The sequence below is a fragment of the Mus musculus genome, chromosome 10 (genome assembly GCF_000001635.26).
Source record: "Mus musculus strain C57BL/6J chromosome 10, GRCm38.p6 C57BL/6J".
In the NCBI taxonomy this organism is placed as follows: domain Eukaryota; kingdom Metazoa; phylum Chordata; class Mammalia; order Rodentia; family Muridae; genus Mus; species Mus musculus.
The window spans coordinates 129,674,315-129,697,560 of record NC_000076.6 but is presented as its reverse complement, the minus strand read 5'-3'; the positions used below and the strand labels follow the sequence as shown (position 1 = coordinate 129,697,560).

Here is a 23,246-nt window from a genome sequence, read left to right as displayed (position 1 = left end):
TGCCAGCGCTACCATGCTGCCCAAACAAGGGGCAGTGCCCACTTTCCCAAGCATTACAGACAGTGAGGGACATGGCCCGTTCTCCCATTTTTATGCTCCTGGGACCAGCTCTCCTGCCTGCTATAAATGGCAAAGGATGGGGCAGAGGAATGCCACTATCCAGCATACAAAAGGCAGGACCGGCTCTCACACACTCACACTCTCTGGCCAGCTTACACAAAATGCAGCCATCAGGATCAGTTCTATTGTGTTGCCTAGATAAGTTCAGGGAATGCTCTCCTACTCTCATGACTCATTTAAGCCAACTCTTCGCCAGACTTTGGTGGTGATGACAAAAAGGGAGGGGAGGGGAATCTCTCACTCACTGATGCCACCACATAGCAGACAAGAGGCAGGGCCAGCTCTCTCATTCTCATGCACACAGGCTGGCTCACCCACAACCCCCACATCAAGGACCAAATGCACTGTGCTTCCCAGGTGAGGTGCAGGGGACCTTTCCCCAAGTGTTGCAGCAGGTGAGGGGCAGGGTTAGCTCTCCCACTCAGATAACCCATAGGTGGCAATGGGCAAGAGAGGCAGGAGGTATCTCTCCCTCATCTACATCACTGCCCAGATGAGTGGTAGGACCAGCTCTCCCACACTCATATCTTCAGGGGTTGGCTCATCTGCAACTCCTGCAGTGTGCTCCCAGGGGCTCTCCTGAGTACCGCAGCTGGCTAGGGGCAGGACCAGCTCTCCCATGCTGCCCAGGTGAGGGTTGTGGCCAGTTACACATAGCCCACAGACATCAACATGTCCCTAGATGGCAGCCCAGGTCAGGGACATCTGCCTGGCATTTGGTGGTAACAGATCCCTATTGCTTCAGGGCCAGGGACCCAGATGTGGCAGCACAGGCCAGGACCCCACCATGGTCCCAGGTGGCATAACTGGATACTCACATCAAGGTGCTCATCACTACCCTCAAGTCTCCAGTTCTGCCCACCTTCATAGTGCCCATACCCTTATGTTCCTCTTCCATTTCTCCATCACTTACTTGCTCCTCTTAGTAGTGTCTGGGGCCTCTGAGTGTCTGTGGCCATCTCAGGAGTGCTATGCACTACTCATATATTATGGAACTCAGGAGGGGTCATCTTGGGTGTTATCTGAACCCCACCACCCCTGGTTCTCATAGTCGCCAACTGGTGGTCCATATCAAGCTAGCTCCCTGTCCAGGCCCCCATGTTGCCAGTCTGATGGTCATCTCAGGTTCACTCCTCACCATGAAAGGGTCCTCTGTTTCAGACTCACAGCCACTGTGGTTCACAGTCTCAAATCTGGATCTTCTAGCCTCTAGCTTGCTCCTGGACCTGGGAGCTGCCCAGGTCTGCCTGGCACCAAACTGGTGGTCATCTCAGGCCAGCTCCCTGTTCAAGCCCCTGGTAATGGATTGGTAGTTGTCTCGGGCTTTCTTTTTTCAGGGAATGCTAGGCTATTAATCATTCAGATGTTCGTAGATCATAACACTGAGTGTAAAAGTAGAATTTCTCCTTTCTGCCATCTACAAGTGACACAGCAACTATACCTGCAACACTTCTAGGGCCAAGCAGAAAATGTCAAATTTTTTAAATGTATAATATACTAAACTCTTACTCTGTCCTCTGCCGTATCTACACTAATACACACACACACACACACACACACACACACACACACACACACACATACAAACACTTACATATATGTAGTGAAAGAGATGATAGAGATAGAATTGGATATAGTTAATAAAATTTGGTATGTAAGTACATATATATTTTTGAGTAAAAACATAGACAAACTATCACAAAGTCTACATTACAGAGCATTAAATTGGCTAATTTAAAATGTAAACAAAATAGGAGTCCAGTGGGAATTATAAAAACCATTCTATATGTCCCTTTATACTACTATAGCTATTATATGCTCACTTCTATAAATATGTGTTAGTTTAAACTTTAAGTTTTTAATTAAAATATTACATTTGATATTTCATTTTTAAATTAGACCACCAGGAATTCACTTCATTATGGTATTTTCATACATAATTTTCATTATTATCTTCCCTCCTACTTCTCTCCCAACTAACCCCAACCTGTACCCTTCCCTCCCAACTAGGCATCTTCCTTTTCTGTCTTTAAAGTCACTTTTCTAAATTCTAGTTATATGTCCTAAACTCACAATCATGGCCTCATATGAATATATATACCCTACACATCTGCACATATATAAAAATTAAGATAGAATGTACCTGAGAGCATTCAATTTTTGCTTATTTTCTGAGCATGTTACTTTAGTCAATATAATAATTTCAGCTCCTCGTTTGGTTGATTCTTTGAATAGCTCTTGTTTCCACTTGGTTGATTGTGCCCTTGAGTTTGATTATTTCCTGACGTCTATTCCTCTTGGGTGAATTTTCTTCCTTTTTTCTAGAGCTTTTAGGTGTGTTGTCAAGCTGCTAGCGTGTGCTCTCTCTAGTTTCTTTCTGGAGGTACTCAGAGCTATGAGTTTCCCTCTTAGAAATGCTTTCATTGTGTCCCATAGGTTTGGGTATGTTGTGGCTTCATTTTCATTAAACTCTAAGAAGTCTTTATAACTTTGTTATTTGAGATTCTCTTACTTTGTAATAAAGGTTTATTTGAAACTTCAAAAAATAATAATTTCAGCTCAATTCATTTTTTTCTACAAATTTTACTATTTAATTTTTTATTTAGTTAAGTAAAATTCCATTTTGTAAATGTATCATGTGTTGTTCAACAACTATACTGGTTCCATTTTCTGGTTAAGAAAAAGTAACAAGAATACTCAAGCACCTCTATGGTAGTATTTCGAGTCCTTTGGGTATATGCCCATGAATGGGTCATGTGCTAATTTTAATTTTGAGAAAGCTCCATATTGATTTCCATAATGGGTGCAACATGTTATACTCTGAAAGAAGCAAATAATGTTTGCTGATATTTAAAGATATTAAAATATTTTCATTTAATTGTTCATCTTTTCTGTGCCCTTGAGATATACAGATAAATAAAATTAAGATACTACTCTCATCAAAGCATGCTTTGCAGAATAGTTCCCTCAGTTTTAACCAATCCCTAGATAATTATGTCCCGAGTGTAGAGTCCATGTGTTTATTAGGAAAATTAAGTTTGACTGAAGGGAGAGTGGTTTTATTGCATCAGCTCATTGGCTTACAATGTTTTTATCGTCCTATATTGCTGTGACTTCCAGACAGGTATGTCATGACTGCATCACATCTCCTGAATTAACCTCTGCTTTCTTCTTCTCTTCAAGCTAGTCTCTCAGGGATTTATAGTGATCACAGAAGGTAAAGTTATCTTATCCTTATGTAATATTCATTCTTTACCTTCTGCATAAAACTTTAAAATGTATAGTCATACACATTTCCCTAGAAGTTAAATTATTGTAATTCAAGACATAACATTTTATAGTGCAGTTCCTAGTCATATTTCTGTTCACATGGAAGGATAAAGAATATTATAGAGAGAGGCAGGCATATCTCTATGAATTCAAGACTAGTCTGGTCTACATAGTGAGTTCCAGGCCAGCTAGAGTTACATAGTAAGACTATCCCAATATACATTATATACATGCATTTGGATAGATAGATTAGATAGATAGATAGATAGATAGATAGATAGATAGATAGATAGATAGATAGATAGATAGATGATAGAGATGATAGAGCAATTTATTTTACTTCTATGTGAGACTACCAGAAATCTTCCTTAAAGTTAAGCATGTGCTTAATCTATGTGAAAAGATTTTATGTAAATGTAAAACTGAAAGCCAAAAATTATTCTGAAGAATATCATAAAATAGATTTCAGATTTTGGGAAATTTTAAGGTTACATTTCTAATGTAGTTATACAATATAAGAAAAGAATGTTCTGTGATTTTAATAAATTCATGCTGTTATTTAAAATCCTATTAATTAAAAATAATTGAGAATGCCTTCAATTACCATTTTAACATTTATTCTTAGTAGAAGCACATGGAATATAGTTCAATAATTTTTCAAATAATAACAAGTAGGCCTTTGACTTACCTGTTTAATAATAAAATACTGACAAATATGTATACTGCAAAAAGTACAGCACTGATTATCGAAAACATTATGTAGAAGAGGGGAAATGTCCATTATAATTTTTAATAATTACCTCTTGCCAAGAAGAGCATGCCCAGTTATAGACAGACAGCTATATCACATAATAATGGAGAACTTGTGCCACAGCCATTATGTTGTTTACTGGGTATTAGTATTAAACAGGACAACTAGGAGTCATGTCGCTTATACCTTAAACATTCAATAAAGTAAATCTAACAATTTTTAAAATTTAATCAGAATAGATAGTCTTTAAGGCGATAAGCAATGCTATATTTGCACACCAAAGAATAAAACTTCCTTATGAGTTCCTTTTAGTTCTCAAAAAAAAACTAATGGTAAAAACACTAAGCAAATATCAAAAAGTTCATTTTTCATGAAACTATTTCATATGATAATCATCTAAATCTATCGTTTATTATATTATGTTTCTGTCTTCTAGATATCTGACTAATATTACTCTTATTTGTTCTTTTTTTAAAGATTTATTATTACATGTAGGTACACTGTAGCTGCCTTTAGACGCACCAGAAGAGGGCATCAGATCTCATTACGGATGGTTGTGAGCCACCATGAGGTTGCTGAGATTTGAACTCAGGACCTTCAGAAGAGCAGTCAGTGCTCTTACCCACTGAGCCATCTCACCAGCCCTATTACTCTTAATCATAACCAACATAATGATAATCCTACATATCTCTGTTTGCAAGACACAGATACTTGGAGTTATACATAAAAATGATTTTTATAAGAATTAAAAATTTTAAAATATTATGCATTGTACATTTGTTCATTGAATTCTATCAATAAATCCTTTAAGTTTCAAATGGCATCAGAATCGACTTTAAGTACTGGATATTTCAGTTCTAAAAACAGTCTCAGAAACTTGAAATTAATACATGTTCTTTCCAGGCAGCTATTTCCTGGCAGCATTCAAATTACAAGTAAAGTTAATAATTACTACGGAGCAATATGTCTTTCAATGTTGTATTACACATATGTTGTGTTACACATTTTATATGTTTCATATAAAAACATACTAAAGGAATTTTATGCTGACCCATAAGTATATATCCCTTTTCAATATAGTATGGTATATGGTCTCTATTTCAATAATAATGAACACAAGTATTGGCTTTGACCTGCATGCTTTGATGATATATTAATGACATCTATATGTATTTATAAAGGAAGACAATGCTGATTAACAAAAATGTTAGATGAAACCTGGAAAAATGCACATGCAGCAAGTCTTACAAGGAAGGGAAGTCATTGCAATGTTTTGTTGGAGATAGTAATATCAGCATATAAAAATTTCAATTCCATCCCATTAAATAAGCTCTTTGGTCTCTTTTTCATCAATATATTTTATTAGAAGAGAAATTAAGTATGAAAAACTACACTATAATTACAGAGTTTGTGCTCTTGGGAATATCAGGCAACAGAGAGCTTCAGGTAGTAATTTTCGTCTTTTTATTAATAACTTACATAGTAAGCATCACTGGAAACCTAACCATTATCCTCCTCACATTGTTGGACTCTCACTTAAAGACTCCTATGTATTATTTCCTTCGTAATTTCTCCTTCTTAGAAATTATGTTCACTAGTGTTTCCATTCCCAGATTCCTGGCATCAATAATTACCCAAGTCAAGACCATTTCCTATAATAATTGTTTTGCTCAGTTATTTTTCTTCATCTTCATGGGGGTGACAGAGTTTTTTCTTCTAACCGCTATGTCTTACGATCGTTATGTTGCCATCTGCAAGCCACTGCACTACACCCTCATCATGAATCAGAAAGTCTGCACCCTTCTTGTCCTCACCTCATGGCTGGCAGGATTCCTGACCATCTTCCCACCACTTATGCTGGTCCTAAAGTTAGATTTCTGTGCTTCCAATGTCATTGATCACTTCTGCTGTGACTATTTTCCCCTCTTACAACTGTCTTGCTCAGATACTTGGCTCCTAGAAGTGATTGGTTTCTATGTTGCTCTGGTTACTCTACTGTTCACATTGGCATTGGTGATTTTATCTTACATGTACATTTTCAGGACTATTTTAAGAATTCCATCAGCCAATCAGAGGAAAAAGGCTTTCTCCACCTGTTCCTCGCACATGATTGTCATCTCCATGTCTTATGGAAGCTGTATATTTATCTATGTGAAGCCTTCAGCAAATGAAAGAGCATCATTGACCAAAACAGTAGCTATTCTCAGCACTTCAGTTGCTCCCATGTTGAACCCTTTTATTTATACTTTGAGGAACCAGCAAGTAAAACAAGCTTTCAAAGACTTGATTCATAAGGTAGTTTTTTAGAGAAACAAATGAAAAAGAAAATGTGTTTATACGAACACATGCCATTGTAAATATTCAATAAAAATTAATGAAAATTTAAATCCTTATATTCTTTACTGATCTTATAGAGTCTATCTCAATGCTCTCTCACCAAATCACTCTTGTGCTTGTTCTTTGTAGCCCAGGTATGGCTGAGTCACTATTTCTTGCACCTCATTTTCCAAAGTAGTTTGAATCACAGACCTGACCACACCTTTCAGCCTGGTCAAAAAACCTGACAAATTGTTAGCCCTGAAAACATATATACAAGTAACATGCTATAGACTAAATAGGTTATATTTAGGAATACACACACACACACACACACACAAACACACACACACACACGCACGCACACACAGGCATGCACACACCACATACACTAACAATTAATAAAAAAAAGAGGCCATGAATTTGAAGGAGAGTGGAGAGGGTATACAGGATATTTTGGAGGCAAGAAAGAAGAGAGAGAAATGTGATTATGTTATAATACCAAATTTAAAAAAACTAAAAATTTAAAATATGAATAAAATTCTAAGTGGAAAACTAGTTACTATAGAATTTAAATTGCTTTGTTTTTTATTCTTGACAATAGTATTTTATATTCTTATTCTATAGAGATATTACTGCCATAATAAACATAAATATTCTCTTCTGTGTCACAAATGAAATAGTTTTTACATGGACTATATTAAATATGTGCAATAAACATTATTTTTCAAGCTGTGTACATTGCCCAACTAATTCTTTACTGATTGGATATAAAAATATTTTCTACTAACGAGCAATTTGAGTTTCATAATATTTTTATTTCCTAGATTTGCTGAAATCCTAGATTTTGTTTCTGTATCTTCCATGTTTATGTGTGTATGCCTGTGTTATTATTTTTATTGCCCATCATGTGCCATTGTACATACATGGAGGTCAGATTACAACTTCAGGAGTCAGATTTTGTCTTCAACAACTGTGGCAGTGTCTATCTTGTTTCTTTTCTGTGTTTCCTACTCTTCTCTTTGCCTTCAATATAGCAGTAGACATGCTGGAACCATTGCTTTGAACCACCAGATCCAGCATTTGATGTGTATCCCAGGGATAGAAGTGAGATTACCAGTGTGGCATCATTAATGCTTTTACACATTAGGCCAGCTACCTGATTCATTATTCTCCATTTTGATTTTTATTAGTTTTGTATACATATTTCATAATCATGTATATGTCATAATCTGATTACATGCTATGATACTCTCTTTTATATCTGTCCTATCCTTATCGATATCTATCATCTCTACCAGTCTGTTTTCAAGATTTAAAAAGTTTAGTTTTGATTGGTGACCCATTTAGTCTAACTATAATCATGTATGTAACCATTGTATTAAAACTATTACTAGTCAAATGACTAATCAAATGGTACCCACCATTACTATAAGTTTAGCTGGAAATCTGTTTAAAATATGCTAATTTTTAAAAAAGTATATATTATGTTATAACTCTGAAGTATGTATGGCAAGACTGCATAGTGGTTAGGAGCATTGGTTACTTTTGCAGGCAGCCTGAGTTCAATTTCTAGCACCCAAGGTAGCCAACACCCTTTTCTGACTTCTGTGGACACATGGTACACATACATACATTAGGCAGAAAATTCATGAGCATAAAATTAAAAAAAAATGTTAAGAAATATTTAAAGAATAAATATAATATACCAAATAATACTATTCTATAAAACATTTACAAAATGTCATTTTGAAATATATATATATGACCTAACTTCTGTCACATTTAATGTTTATAACTACATGAAAATCACCATTACCTCCTTTTTATATGTAATCAATGCTCAGGAAAGATGAGAAACTTGATTATAATCACTGACCAACTGTAGATAATATGATAACTCGATTTTAAAAGCAAGTGAAAGATGTCATGGAGTTGGATGAGTGAGGATATGGATAGGGTTTGAGAAGAGTTTGGAAAATGGGAACCATAATTAGAGTATATTGCATAAAATTTTATTTTAATTAAAACATGAAAAAGTAAAACAAACAAATTTTAAAAAGCAAGAAAGTTTGAGAAATAATCCTCCCCAGGGAAGAGCATACCAATTGTTATCCAATACTGAATAGTCATCTATGAAAACATATATACAAGTAATATTATACAGACTTAATAGATGCTTGTATTTATGTACATACATGTTCCTATACATATATGTCTATAACAATAATTAATGAAAGAAGAGGCCATAAAGTTTGAAAGAGAGTTAAGCAGGGGTATATGGTTGGGTTTGTAGGGAGGAAAGCAAAAAGATCAAGTCATGCAATTATTATCTCAAAAACTAAAATAAATAATTTTAAAATTAAATAAAAAGCAAGCAAAATACACAATCAAAATCCCTAGTCATGCTCTACTTTAATGTTTTGGACAGCATTTGCTAAAGTCTTGCACAATATTATTGGACCTTAATATCAGTCCAACATGACAGTATATTTATGGCCCCTTCAAGGAAGATGGTCCTAATATATTTGACACATAAATTATAACATTAACTCATTGTCACTTAGCAGTTCAGTGAACAGATAAAAGGAGAATAAAGTGTAAGGAATTTTAATGTAGTCAAAACTTTAAAGGTGGGGAGATTTTAAGCTGCATGAAAAATCAGCATGACTTTCTTCTTCCTCAGTGAGCTTACTCTGTTTCACTGGACAATGTCCCCCAAGCTTCTTCTTTTTTTTTTTTTTTTAGTTGTGATACTAATGCTATCATGATTGATATTCCCCTGTGTTTTGTGTACATTCCTCTGCTGGCAATTTTTACTCGTTGAATTGCTCCCTTGGGCCAATTGCAGAGTAAATGGATAAAACTTTATCCCTTGCAACATAAAATATATTAACAAACCATGATTATTTTAAATCCTTTTTTGAAACTAATTCTATGTCCACCTTCATTCTTTCTTATCTCTCAGAAATTAAAGGAATAAACTCACTTTGGGTAAAATGAGAGAACATAGATGAAAACATTTGCAATGAATCCTAATCTCATTTCCTGGGGGAAGAAGTTTTTAAAGAAATAGCAATGGACGATGCATCCACTCTTCTAGCTGTTCTGAGAATCTGTAGATAATCACAGGTAAGCTGATCATAAAGAGGGAAGTGGAAGTCGCTAAAAGTTAAACATCAATTCAGAGCTCAACGTTGCCAAATTTAAGATTTTGAAATGTGGCATGACCGCTTATGCCAATTTATACATTTTCTGTTGGTTGAAAGCAAATATTCATTATCTCATCAGTTCTCATTCTGTTTTTAACAGGCTATTTAGTGCTCTTTTGAAGAAATATTCTTTAATTGTAGGTAATCTGTTGATATCTGACATTCGACATTTGTATAAATTAATGAAAATTGCCAAATCGGATTTTCCATTTGAGAATCAGAATAAAAGTTTTACAAATGTGTTAGAATAGTTAAATGAAATAAAATATACAAGCCTTTGATTCCTGAACTAAATAATGCCCTTAATAAATTATTACTACTATGAATATACTGTTAAATTTGAGAATTCATTTATTTTAAATGAAGTATACATAAGGGAATTTATAGTTTGTTGGTATATAACTTAAACAAACTTCCATGAGGCATTACTTATTACTTTTCTAACATTTCTGTGAAACGTATTCTTGAAATTCATTTTTCTTCTGTACTAGCATTATTCTTAATAGATCAGATTTTCTTTTTTCATTTTCAAAGACACTATGATATGAGTTTTAGTATTAAATGTAACTCAATAGTTTCTTTTGGGAAAAAAAAAGTTTTCTTCTCTATATCAATGGCAATGTTGAAATTTGACCCTTTTCATTATTATTGAAAATAATTAATTTATTCTATTCATATGCTTCTAGAAATAAAAACACAACTAGCTGTGAAAGTAGTAAAAGATAATTTAGTAAAAATAAGTCTAGTCATTCAGCTCTTAGAAGTCTGCTAAATCCATTTTTTTTTAAATTAAGAAAATAAATAAATAAAGCTCTCAAAAGAATCTTTGTGGCACAATCCAGACCGTGCAGTGAAGTGAGAGTATCTGATATGAGAATATTTTTGTTTATTATTTACTTATTGTTATCATGTATCTAAATCTATTGCTCATAATATATTTTGATCATATTCTTTCCTATCTCTCAACTCACCCTAAATCCACTCCACCTCCTTATTATTTAACTTCATGTTTATAGAGTTTTTTTTTTTTACATTTTGAAATTTGAAGCTGAGCTAGATATTACTCACACATTGAATTAAATAACTATTCTTTCTATCCTCCAAAATTAAAAACAACTCTTTAATATTTGAAAGTGTAAAGAATTAAGGCAATGTGGTCAATGAAATATGTTTGAAGATGTGATTTGTATAATTTTTCTAATAACTTTAATCTAATGAGGGTTGACTGAAAAGAATAGATAAATGTAGAGAAAGTTGAGGAAAAAATGGCCTTTCAAAGTCAATATATCATGGCAGAAAATGATCATCATTGTATCATGTAATATTACTAACAATATTTAAATACATATACCAAAATTAAATTGCAATTAGTCAAACTTAATAACCTAACTCTCAAAAGAGCATGTTTAACCTTTCAGTCTAATATACCTTCCAATATGGTTTCTCTCCATGAATTTTATATAAATTGCCCATACTTTACCTAGTTTATTCTAAGAGGTTTTGTTATTTGTTTCATTGGAGAGACTTGGAAAAGGCATGATTTGAGGATATTTTCATAATGAAAACCCAGAAAATTAATTAGAATCATGATACTAAACAAATATTATCATTTTTCATTTTATTTTGAATTGTTCAGATTCGTTAGAAGATGAGTAAGAAGTAATTTTGATGAAATGAGTTGAAGAAAATGAGACGTTAATAATCTAACCCATGTCGTGGAGAGATGACTCTGTGGTTACGAGAACTGGCTGCTCTTCCAGAGTCCTAAATTTAATTCCCAGCAACCATATGGCAGCCCACAACTTTTTATAATGAGATCTGAAGACCACACTGACATGCAGGCATACATGCTGACAGAGCACTCATATACATAAAAATAAATAAGTAAGTAAATCAATATATATTTAAATAAATAACCTATGCCGTTTAACATTCTGTACCTAAACAGATGAGTTAAATGCTTGGAATAATCTTTATTCTCAAACAAAATACATCAGTGGTATAATTTTTGGGTCTAGGAATCTATGAAATTTTAGAATTTGCATTAAACCCATTTAATTGACAAAAGAATTCAATCCATTGAGTTCTTATAAATGTTATAACATAAAAATATATTACAACAGTCCTAGAGATGGGGATTAAATAACCTACAACAACTAGCTTTGCAGTTTCCTTAAGCCTGTTTTTCTGGTCTTTGAAGACTGGTACAGAGTGTTAATGGGGAGGGATGTTCTCATTTACCAACACCCACTAAGACATTTCTTTACAGTGCTTCCTGTGCTCCTTCCCAGCTCTTATCCATAGGGGGAAATTGAATAATTGCATTGTTACCTGTAAATGTTAAAATTAAAGTACATATAAGAAGAAAAGTACATGTAACTGAAAGTGAATAAAATATGATGCATTGATGGATTTTCAATCCAAAATAGCACTAATCTAAGATGTATTTACATCTTTTTAATTCTAAAAAGTATTTAATTTATCAACAATTATACAGTTTAGAACTATGGCATACAGTGGGGACAAGCAAGTTTCTTAGTCTTTTTAACTGTCAGCATGTTACTCTTACAGTTTTAGAAATAATAAATCATTCAATAAATCAGAAATTTCAGAATTATGATTATCTTAAACATACTTATAAAACTCTTCACTCTATGATATAAATAATTAAAATTTATATTAAGGGATAAAATACACTAATTTTAATTGGACTTTCAAAGAGCTACAGCAAATGGGAAATTCAAGAAATAAAAATCATTATTCAAAAGCCAGCTCTTCCATTTCCATAACAACCCTCATAGACTCACATATGGCCAATGCCCAATTATAAACTTGTTTTGCATTGAAAATATGCTATGCTATGAGAGATCATTCAAAAGGAACGCATGAAGTATACTATATATATGAAATTACTTGTAATTGTTTTAACTTTAGTGTCTATTTTTAAATATGAGTCTTAATATCCTTGTTTTGCTGCAAGAATGTCACCTAAATATAGGAAGCGAATCTTATCTATTTGATGATGAGGTACTTTCTGAGATAGAGATTTAAAAAGTAACATATAATTTTGATCACAGTCAAACTCAGACCCATTAAGAGTAATGCTACTAAAGAAACAGTAAAGTGAGTCAAAATAATATTTCACAATTTTTTAAAAAATTTTTATATGTGTGTATTGTAGATTCTCTTACATACATTTCATTTGAAAATTTTTTAAAACACAGATTTTGAAACAAGTGCTTAAGCATATTGAATCAAGTCAATAATTGAGAAAACTTACATTATAATACAAAGATGAAAATATAAATAATACACACGTACAGTATACCATAGAGAAGACAATTATGTCAACAAGTGAATAAATAAAAGGCAATATTAACTAGGCAAATTCTTCCTTTAAGCTAACATTACACTAAGCACAACACTTATTAAAATAGGTTTAATAATGAAATCTTGCCTTCTTATGAATTCACTATGTCACTTAGGAATTAGGACTTGAAAAAGGACAAAGTTGTGGAATCTATTGACAGGAATGAATGTAAGGGTTTTTTTTGTTGTTGTTGTTTTGGTTTTGGTTTTGGGGGTTTTGAGGGTTTTTTTTTTTAATGTCATAATGAAGTCCACTATTTTGTACAATTAATATACAATTTTTTAAAAAGGGAAGAGAGGCTTCCCAATTCTGAGTTCATCACAGAGGTAAAATGCTCAGGCCATCTGAAAAAAAATTTGATTGAAGATCAATTTTTGGACATGGGAAAAGCAAGATAGAGTTCGTGAAGCCACTGAAGGTTACATAAACAACTGAACAGCAAAGCCCATCAACAGGGACTTGGAGAAATTAGCAAAACAAATGTTAAATCCTGAGGAGCAGCAAAAAGAACCCATTTTAGCAGCCAGAAAGATTTCCTTTTCTCTGTATTCAAAAATGATTGTTTTATGGACAAGAGTGATTGTGGGTAATTTCTACTCAGTTTTTTTGTTTGTTTGTTTTTGTTTTTTATTTGTTTGTTGGTTTGTTTTCTTGGTTTTGGTTGTGTTCTATTTTGTTTATTGCTGTAGCATTTTTTTAATTAGATATTTTCTTTATTTATATTTCAAATGTTATCCCCTTTCTTGGTTTCCCCTCAGAAAAACCCCCTATCCCCTCCCAACTCCCCCTGCTCGCCAACCCACCCACTCACATAGAGTCTTCACAGGACCAAGGGTCTCTCCTCCCATTGATGACTAACAAGGCCATCCTCTGTTACACAAGCAGCTGGAGCCCTGAGTCCCTCCATGTGTACTCTTTGGTTTAGTCTCTGGGAGCTCTGGGGGTACTGGTTGGTTCATATTGTTGTCCCTCCTATGGAATGTAAGGTTTTATGTGTGGTAACAGCAGGTGGTACTGCTGATGTCATGGAAATAAAGGAGTGAGAAAATGTGGTTTGGTTGTCATTACACTGGGCTACAAATACAATCATGACCACCTATATGATTTTCAAATGTTTAATGTATGTTAACACCTATAACTTAAAATTGTCCTTCAATATTGATTTGTCTGAAAATGAAACTATTTATTTACATGGCAGAAAAATGAAGCAAAAGGGGTTAACTAACTTTCAGGCTAGTAAGTTATTCATATTCAACACAAGGTATCCTTAACATTTCCTGGGTGTATATAGTTGCAAGATCACCTCACTTTCTATGAAAAGTAAAACCCTCTTTCTAATAGCATCAATTGGATATATACCTTGGAACAGGGCAACAGGAATATATGCTAAGTTCTTATTCCTATTTGGGGTAACTCTATTCTGTTCTCATACTAGTTGTACCAAGACAACATCACTACTGAAATGTCTTAGAGTACTTTTCTCTTTACAGTCACCCAAGAAAATATTTTTCATAATTTCCTTGTTCATTGAGATGAAAGATATTGCATTACACTTTTAATTCCAAACTGTCTTTCAAACTGCCTTGAATGTGAAGTTGTTCTCTGTACAAAGAAAGGTAATTAAAGAATCACTAGTATTTAAGAGCTTTAAATTTCCCTTACAGGTAGAAACAGCATACTACTTGAACAGCCCCCTGTTTGGGTTTCCACAAATTCTCAATTCTACTTGATTCTTTCTAGTTTTGTATCTAGATTTGGCAGAAGGATTAAAAAGTAACTGCAGAATGAGCAACCATACAGAAACTACAGAGTTCATTCTTCTGGGATTGTCAGATGACCCAAAGCTCCAGGTTGTGATCTTCGTCTTTCTCTTCATCACCTACACACTCAGCATCACAGGGAACCTGACCATCATCACTCTCACCTTGCTGGATTCTCACCTCCAGACTCCCATGTATTTCTTCCTCAGGAACTTCTCTGTTTTAGAAGTATCCTTCACAACCGTCACTATACCCAAGTTCTTAGGCACCATTATCTCAGGGGATAAAACCATTTCCTTCAACAACTGTATAGCACAGTTATTTTTTTTCATCCTTTTGGGAGTCACTGAATTTTACCTTCTAGCTGCCATGTCCTATGACCGTTATGTTGCCATCTGCAAGCCCCTGCATTACCTGACTATCATGAGTCAGAAGGTCTGCACAATGCTGGTCTTCGCCTCCTGGCTGACTTCTTTCCTAATCATCTTCCCTGCACTGATGTTACTTCTACAGCTTGATTATTGTGGCTCCAATATCATTGATCACTATACCTGTGATTATTTCCCCTTGCTTCAACTTTCCTGTTCAGATACAAAGTTCCTGGAGAGGATGGGGTTTTCCTGTGCTGTTTTTACCCTAATGTTAACTTTGGTGTTAATATTTCTGTCCTATACATACATCATCAAGACGATTGTGAAGATTCCTTCTGCCAGTCAGAGGTCAAAGGCCTTTTCCACATGTTCTTCCCACATGATTGTCATCTCCATCTCTTATGGCAGCTGCATTTTTATGTACATTAAACCCTCAGCTACAGATAGAGCATCATTGACCAAGGGAGTTGCCATACTAAATACCTCAGTCGCCCCCATGCTAAACCCCTTCATTTATAGCCTGAGGAATCAGCAAGTCAAGCAAGCCTTTATGAACATGACAAGGAAGATAGTGTTTTCCACAAGTAAATGAAATGGACTGTGAATGAGAGGTACGTTGAAGGCCAAAATAGAAGATTTCAATGGCCTACTTATATCAATATGGCTCTCTATCCTTGATCATCCAATTAAAATTGCTTTCCTACATAGTACTAACACAATTTTACTCTCCAAAGATTACCGTTTTGTATTGGATAATCAATTGATGTGGGCTAAAACTTTTTTTTATAGAAATTCCAAACTCACCTTACCTTTAAAATAGATTTCAATGCCAAATCAAAGCCTACCCATGAATGAAATTTAAGGTATTTTTTATTAGCCAAGACATGTTAGCTGATGCTTACTTTCATAAGTTATGCTTCAGTAATTTGATTATTGATGAGTCGTCATAAACCATTACTCATTTAAATTTTAGGTAAAATGTTAAATAAACATTCATATTATTAAATTCCTAAGTGCTCCCAATACAGATAAATTAGCATCATTTCCCTAAATGTAGCTGATATATATAATACATAGATAAAATAGTTGACAATAGCCCACAACACACATGTAAAAAAATAGTGAAGAATTGGCCATTATATTCAGGATTCAAATTTGCTTTTTCTGAGTCTATCAATAGAAAGCAATATTATGAATATTAGCAGACAAATGTTTAATATTTATATTTATATTTGTATGTATGCCTTGCTCAAAACAGCTCTAGAATTTAATATAAAAATCATAAAAGATATTAAGTATTCATATACATATTATAAGTATGTATATGAATATATATGGTTGTATATTCATATATACTCTTCACATCATGCTTTCAAAACGTTTGAATTATGGTATGTATTTAACTTACAATATTCTTTAACAATACCATTTAAAGCCATGATTTATATAAATAAATATTCAGGAGCCAAAGTGTTTAAGAAAAGAGTGCTTCCAGAAGTCCTGAGTTTAGCTCTCAGTATCCATCTTAGCTGGCTCACAATCGCTTATAATCCTGGTTATAAAAGTACCAAACTACTCTGTCTTCTATGGCCCCCTGAACTCATGTGCACATAAGCACACAGAGACCCCACACACATGCACATAATTAGAATAATAAAACTGAATCTTAAAACATCTGTAAAACTTCCATATGTAAAAACGTGATTGCTAGTGTTCTGATATGACTAAAAGCTTCATGTACTGAAGGGTTGGTTTCCCTATGGAGTTGCTATCAAAGATTGATTAGATCTTGAGAAATAGCTTGGAAATGGATTAATCTACTGAAGATTTCAGAATCATATAAGTAATTTACCAAGGCTGAATATGTTACCAAGTATCATCTGGACCCTCATGCAAGTTCTTTATCTTCTTTACAGAAAAAAAAAATTTTGAAAGAAGTCGGAAACATAAAGATTTTTAAAAGAAAAGCAGAGGAGGCTGTAACTTGGTAGATGCCAGGAGGGCGGAGCTGGATCAAAGGGATGGAAAAGACCAAACCTTTTAGAAATGAGTGGAAGAGACAGGCTCTCAAATGAAAATCTGTAAGCTACTGCATTGGGAATGTGTGTGTGTGTGTGTGTGTGTGTGTGTGTGTGTGTGTGTGTGTGTGTGTGTGTGCGCGCGCGCGTGCGCGTGTGTATGTATGTATGACAGAGAGACAGAGAGACAGAGAGACACAGAGGAACACACACACACACACACACACAGAGAGAGAGAGAGAGAGAGAGAGAGAGAGAGAGAGAGAGAGAGAGAGAGAGAGAGAGGGAGAGGGAGAGGGAGGGAGAGAGAGAGAATGCCCAGAGTAAAGCTCAGACCAAGTAGAAATTGAGCAGGTACAGAAATTTTTTAATTATAGAGAAAAGAAAAATTTTTAATTTCCAAGTTAGAACACAGAAAAATGAGCACACTAAGCCATGAGAATCTGTGAGCAACTGCAGGAAGAGGGGCTTCTGAGGTGTGTAAACATGTCTCATTAAGGGGACAGTGATTGATACTTGTTATCTTTTTTGTTTTTAAAAACGGTCAAAGAAATGGCTTTTTAAATTTTATTATTATTGCTGGGCAGTGGTGGCACATGCCTTTAATCCCAGCACTTGGGAGGCAGAGGCAGGCAGATTTCTGAGTTCAAGGCCAGCCTGGTCTACAGAGTGAGTTCCAGGACAGCCAGGGCTATACAAAGATACCCTGTCTCGAAAAAAAAATATTATTAATTTATTTACAATACAGCAATTGCCCCCTCCTGCTCTCCCTTCCCACAGTCCCTCATCCTTTTCTTCTTCTCACCACTGTCTCTGAGAGGATATTACCCCACCACCAAACTTCTCCCCTCCCTGGGACCTCAAGTCTCTCCAGGGTTAGGTGCACCTTCTCCCACTGAGGTCAGCCCAGCCAGTCCTCTGATTATACATATACATATACATCATATACATATTTATAATATATACATAGACATGCATATACACAGACAGACAGACAGACAGATAATGCTGGGGGCCTTGGACCAGTTCATGTATGCTGCCTGGTTGTTGGTTCAGTCTCTGGGTACTCCCTGGGGTCCAGGTTAGTTGAGACTGCTGGTCTTTCTATGGGATTGCCCTCTTTTTCCACTTTTTCCATCCTTCCCCTAATTCAACCATAAGGGTCCCAACTTAAGTCCTATGGTTGAGCATAAGTATCTGCATCTGTCTTAGTCAGATGCTTGTTAGGCCTCTCAGAAGACAGCTATGCTAGGCTCTTGTCTCTCAGATCATAGCATTAGTAATATTGTCAGACCTGATGTCTCCCCATGAGGTAGATCCCCAGTTGGGCCAGTCATTGGACCGCCTTTCCCTCGGTCTCTTCTCCATTTTTGTCCCTGCAGTACTTTTAGATAGGAACACTTCTTGTCAGAAATTTTGACTGAGGCTTGACAACAGCATCCTTCCTCTTGAGGCCCATTCAATCTACTGGAGGTGGACTCTTCGAGTTCCCTTTCCCCGCTGTTGGGCATTTCATCTAAGGTCACTCCTATTGAGTTCTGAGAGTCTCTGACCTTCCAGGTCTCTTGTACTTTATAAAAGGTCTCCCCATCCCCCACTTTCTGAGGCTGACCCTCTGGGCTTCTTTCCTGTCACCATCCCCATACCTGATCCTGTTCCCCTTTCCCCTCTCCCATCTAATTCCCTCCCTTTCTCTATCTCTCGGGATTATTTTCTTCCACCTAATTGAAATTAAGTTAAATTAAACTAAGTGGAATTGAAGCATCCTTCCTTGGCCTTTCTGCTTGTTAAACTTCTTAAATTCTGTGGATTGTATCCTAGGTATTCTGTAGTTTTTGGCTAATATCCACTTAATAGTGAGTACAAATCGTGTATATCCTTCTGAGTTACCTTACTCAGGATGATATTTTCTAGTTCCACGCATTTGCCTGAAAAACTCATGATGTGTTCGTTCTTAATTGCTGAATAGTATTCCACTGTGTAAATGAACCACATTTTCTGTATCCATTCATTGTTTGAGCGACATCTGGGTTGTTTACAGTTTCTGGCTATTACAAATAAGGCTACTATGAACATTGTGTCCTTGTAGTATGGTGGGAAATCACTTGGGTATATGCCTAAGATCAGTTTATGTGGGTCATCAGGTACATCTATTTGCAATTTTCTGGGGAACCTCTAGATTGATTTCCAGAGTGGTTGTACTAATTTGTAATCCCACCAGCAATGGAAAAGTGGTCCTCTTTCTCCAGTCCTCACCAGCATGTGCTGTCACCTAAGTTTTTGATCTTAGCCATTCTGATTGGTGTAAGGTGGAATTTCAGGGTTGTTTTAATTTGCATTTCTCTGATCCCTAAGAACTGAGAGGCCCTGCCATAGCCTTACAAATAGAGGCGGATGTTCGCAACCAACCACTGGACTGAGCTCAGGGTCCCCAAGAGTGGAGTTAGAGAAAGGATTGAAGGAGTTGAAGGGGTTTTCAACTCTTTAAGAAGAACAAGACTATCAACCAACAGACCCCTCCCCCCCAGAACTCCCAGGAACTAAGCCATCAACAAAGGAGTACACATGGCTCCAACTGCATATGTAGCAGAGGATGGCCTTGTCATGCATCAATGGGAGGAGAGGTCCTTGGTCCTAAGAAAGCTCGATAGATGCCTCAGTGTAGGGGAATCGAGGGCAGGAAGGTGGGCATATATGGGTGGGTGGGTGGGTGGGTGTATAAACACCCTCATATAAGAAGGGGAGGGAGGATGTGATAGGGTGTTTCCAGGAGGGAGGGAAACAAGGAAATGGGATAACATTTGAAATGTAAATGAAGAAAATATCCAACATAAAAAAAACCTTGTACAGAAATAATATCTCCGTAAAAAAGTAAAATAAAAAATGGACTTTGAACATTTCTTTAAGAGCTTCTCAATTCTTTGAGATTCCTCTATTGTGAATTCTCTGTTTAGTTTTATACCCCATTTTTTGATTGTATTATTTCATTTCTTTGTGGTTATCTTCTCGAGTTCTTTATATATTCTAGATATTAGCCCTCTATTGGTTGTAAGGTTAGTGAAGATTATTTTTTCCAATCTTTAGGTTGCCGATTTGGTTTGTCCTATTGACTATGTCCTTTGCCTTACAGAAGATTTCCAGTTTCATGAAGTCCTATTTATCAGTTCTTAATCTTAGAGCCTGAACCACTAGAGTTCTATGAAGGAAATTTCCCCCGGTGCCAATGAGTCTGAAGCTCTTTCCCACTTTTTCTTCTGTTAGATTCAGTGTATCTGGTTTTATATTGAGGTCCTTGATCCACTTGGACTTGAGCTTTGTGCAAGGTGACAAATATGTATCTATTTTCATTTATCTACATATAGACTACCAGTTAAACCAGCACTATTTATTGAAGATACTTTCTTTTTTCCATTGTATAATTTTGGCTTCTCTGTCAAAGATCAAGTGTCTATAAATGTGTGGATTTATTTGTGGGTCTTCAATTCTATCTATCAACCTATCTATCTTTGTACAAATATCATGCTGTTTTTATCACTATTAATCTGTAGTATAGTTTGAGCCCAAGGATGGTGATTCCCCCAGAAGTTCTTTGATTGTTAAGAATTGTTTTCGCTATTCTGGGTTTTTTGTTTTTCCAGATGAATTTGAGAATTGTTTTTTTTCCAGAATTGTATCGTAATTTTGATGGGGATTGCATTGAATCTGTAGATTGTTTTTGGTAGGATGGCCATTTTACTGGCTTTTGTTTTGACTTTTTTGTTTGTTTGCTTGTTTTGTTTTTGTTTTTGTTACAGAGTTCGTCTACATAGCCCTGCCTGCCCTAGAAGTTGCTATATAGACCAGACTGGCCTCAAAAGCATAGACTTCTGCCTGAGTCTGCCTCCTAAGTGTTGGGATTAAAGGCCTGAGCCACCATACCTGACTGTCTTTTTTTTTCTCCTGCGACAACATCTCATTTAGCTTAAGTTTACAGTGAACTTGCTGTATAACTGAGATCACAGGTATATTCCATCACTCCAAACAATATATTTAAAGATTTCAATAGTAGTCTTGTAAGTATTAAAATGCCTTTTAACAGTATTTTTTCTGAGATTGCAGGTATATTTCATCATTCCAAACAATATATTTAAATATTTTAATAGTAGTTTTGTAAGTATTAAAAATGCCTTTTAACACTATTTTCATAAATATTTACTGTAAGAACTGTGATAGCACTTTCATAACAATTGAGGAAAAGGATATACTCTTCATAATAGATAATAGTTTTCCCATCTTCCATAAAATATTTGTTTATTTTTTTTAGTTATTTTATTTATTTACATTTCAAATGTTTTCCCCTTCCAAGATTCCCTCCACAAGCCCTCTTTCTCCTCCTCCCATCTCCTGCCTCTATGAGGGTGCTTCCCTACCTACCCACTCCTGCCTCAGTAGCCTAGCATTCCCCTATCCTAGGTTATGTACTACATAAAATATTTATTAATCATCACATACTATGGCTATTATAGGCTGCATGAAACATGCAAATTAATACATACAACACTGAAGAAATTTTGCTAAGCTAGTGGAATTTATAGAATGGATTAGGAGAATTAAAAACATCCTTTTAGGATGCCAGGTTTTCACTGAGGATCCCTTTAGTTTCCTACAATTGCAAAGGAATTTAAGACCCAGATCTTCCAGAACTACCAACCAGGTCAGAGAGGGTCTCAGGGGTCATTGAAAGTAACCTGGGCTCAGATGCATAGCAGTGGGAATGTGGAACCTGCGGATGATTCCTGTGGTAGGGAGGGGTCCACAGTAGAGAGATGGGGGCACCAACCCACCCACAAATTTTTGACCCAAAATTTGTCCTGTCTACAAGCAATGCAGGGAGAAAGATGAAGCAGAGACTGAAGGAATGGGCAACCAATGACTGGCCCAACTTAAGACTCATCCCATGAACAAACACCAATCCCTGATACTATTGATGATGCTCTATTGTGCCAGAGACAGGAGCCTAGTATGAGAGGCTCCACACAGCATCTGACTGAAAAGATACAGAGACCCACTGCCAGACATTGTATGGAGCTTGAGGACTCTTGTGAAGGAGTTGGGGGAAGGACTGAAGGTCCTCGTAGGTATCAGACCTCCACAGGAGGACCAACAGAGTCAGCTAACCTGGGTGTTTGGGAACTCTCAGAGACTAGGCCACCAAACAAGGAGCATACATGGGCTGAAACAAAGCCCCCAGCACTGGTGTAGCAGATGTGCAGCTCTGTCTTCATACGGTCCCCCAACAACTGGAGCAGGGCTATCCTGAAGCTATTGCCTGTCTGTAGAGTTCCCTCCCCAAGCTAGACTGCCCTGGGAAGGGTGTGCCAATATGGAAATTAGAACAACAACTACTTAGAAAGCTGAGAATTAATCTACCTAAAATACAACTATACCACTCTTGGGCATATACCTAAAGGTTACATCATCCTGCCACAAAGACACTAGCTCAACCATGTTCATTGCTGTTGTAATTATAATAGCCAGACATTGTATGGAGCTTGAGGACTCTTGTGAAGGAGTTGGGGGAAGGACTGAAGGTCCTCGTAGGTATCAGACCTCCACAGGAGGACCAACAGAGTCAGCTAACCTTGGAAACAACCTAGATGTACTTCAACTGAAGTATGGATAAAAAAAAATGAGGTACATTTTCACAATGGAGTATTGTTCTGCTGTTAGAAAAGATGACATTATTAAAGACAAATGGATAAAACTAGAAAAAGTCATCCTAAGTTATGTAACCAATATCAAGACAGATAAATATTTGATTATATGTAGATATTGATCATTAATAAATGAAAATCAAGTTATAATCAGTAGACCCTAAATGTCAAGGCACAGAAGAATGAACTGTGGATCCTCTGGACTCATGGATCTCCCAGATGGGGGGAAATAGAAAGAAATCAATAGGAGCATTTGTACACTCATGTGGGGAATTGATTGGATCCAGATAGATCATTTATTTAGTTTTATTTAAAGTACTGTTTACTTTTGAGTCAGCAATTCCACTATGAGGAGTTCATCACAG

At 35.8% G+C, this 23,246-nt stretch overlaps 2 protein-coding genes and 1 pseudogene across 2 annotated transcripts; 2 read left to right on the top strand and 1 right to left on the bottom strand.

Annotated features, from left to right (window-relative positions):
• Positions 1-1,459: 1,459 nt before the first annotated feature.
• On the bottom strand, positions 1,460-1,583 carry Gm24717 (annotated as a pseudogene).
• Positions 1,584-5,521: 3,938 nt separating this feature from the next.
• Olfr803 (olfactory receptor 803) lies at positions 5,522-6,448 on the top strand. The gene has a single exon (NM_146554.1). It carries the CDS (start codon positions 5,522-5,524, stop codon positions 6,446-6,448), a length of 927 nt encoding a protein of 308 aa, NP_666765.1.
• Positions 6,449-14,823: 8,375 nt separating this feature from the next.
• Positions 14,824-15,762, top strand: Olfr802 (olfactory receptor 802). The gene has a single exon (NM_146932.1). It carries the CDS (start codon positions 14,824-14,826, stop codon positions 15,760-15,762), a length of 939 nt encoding a protein of 312 aa, NP_667143.1.
• The last annotated feature ends 7,484 nt before the right edge of the window (positions 15,763-23,246 follow it).

What these genes read in the sequence shown, in the direction of transcription:
- Olfr803 (NM_146554.1), top strand. Translation starts at nt 5,522, where the DNA reads ATGAAAAACTACACTATAATTACAGAGTTTGTGCTCTTGGGAATATCA.
- Olfr802 (NM_146932.1), top strand. Translation starts at nt 14,824, where the DNA reads ATGAGCAACCATACAGAAACTACAGAGTTCATTCTTCTGGGATTGTCA.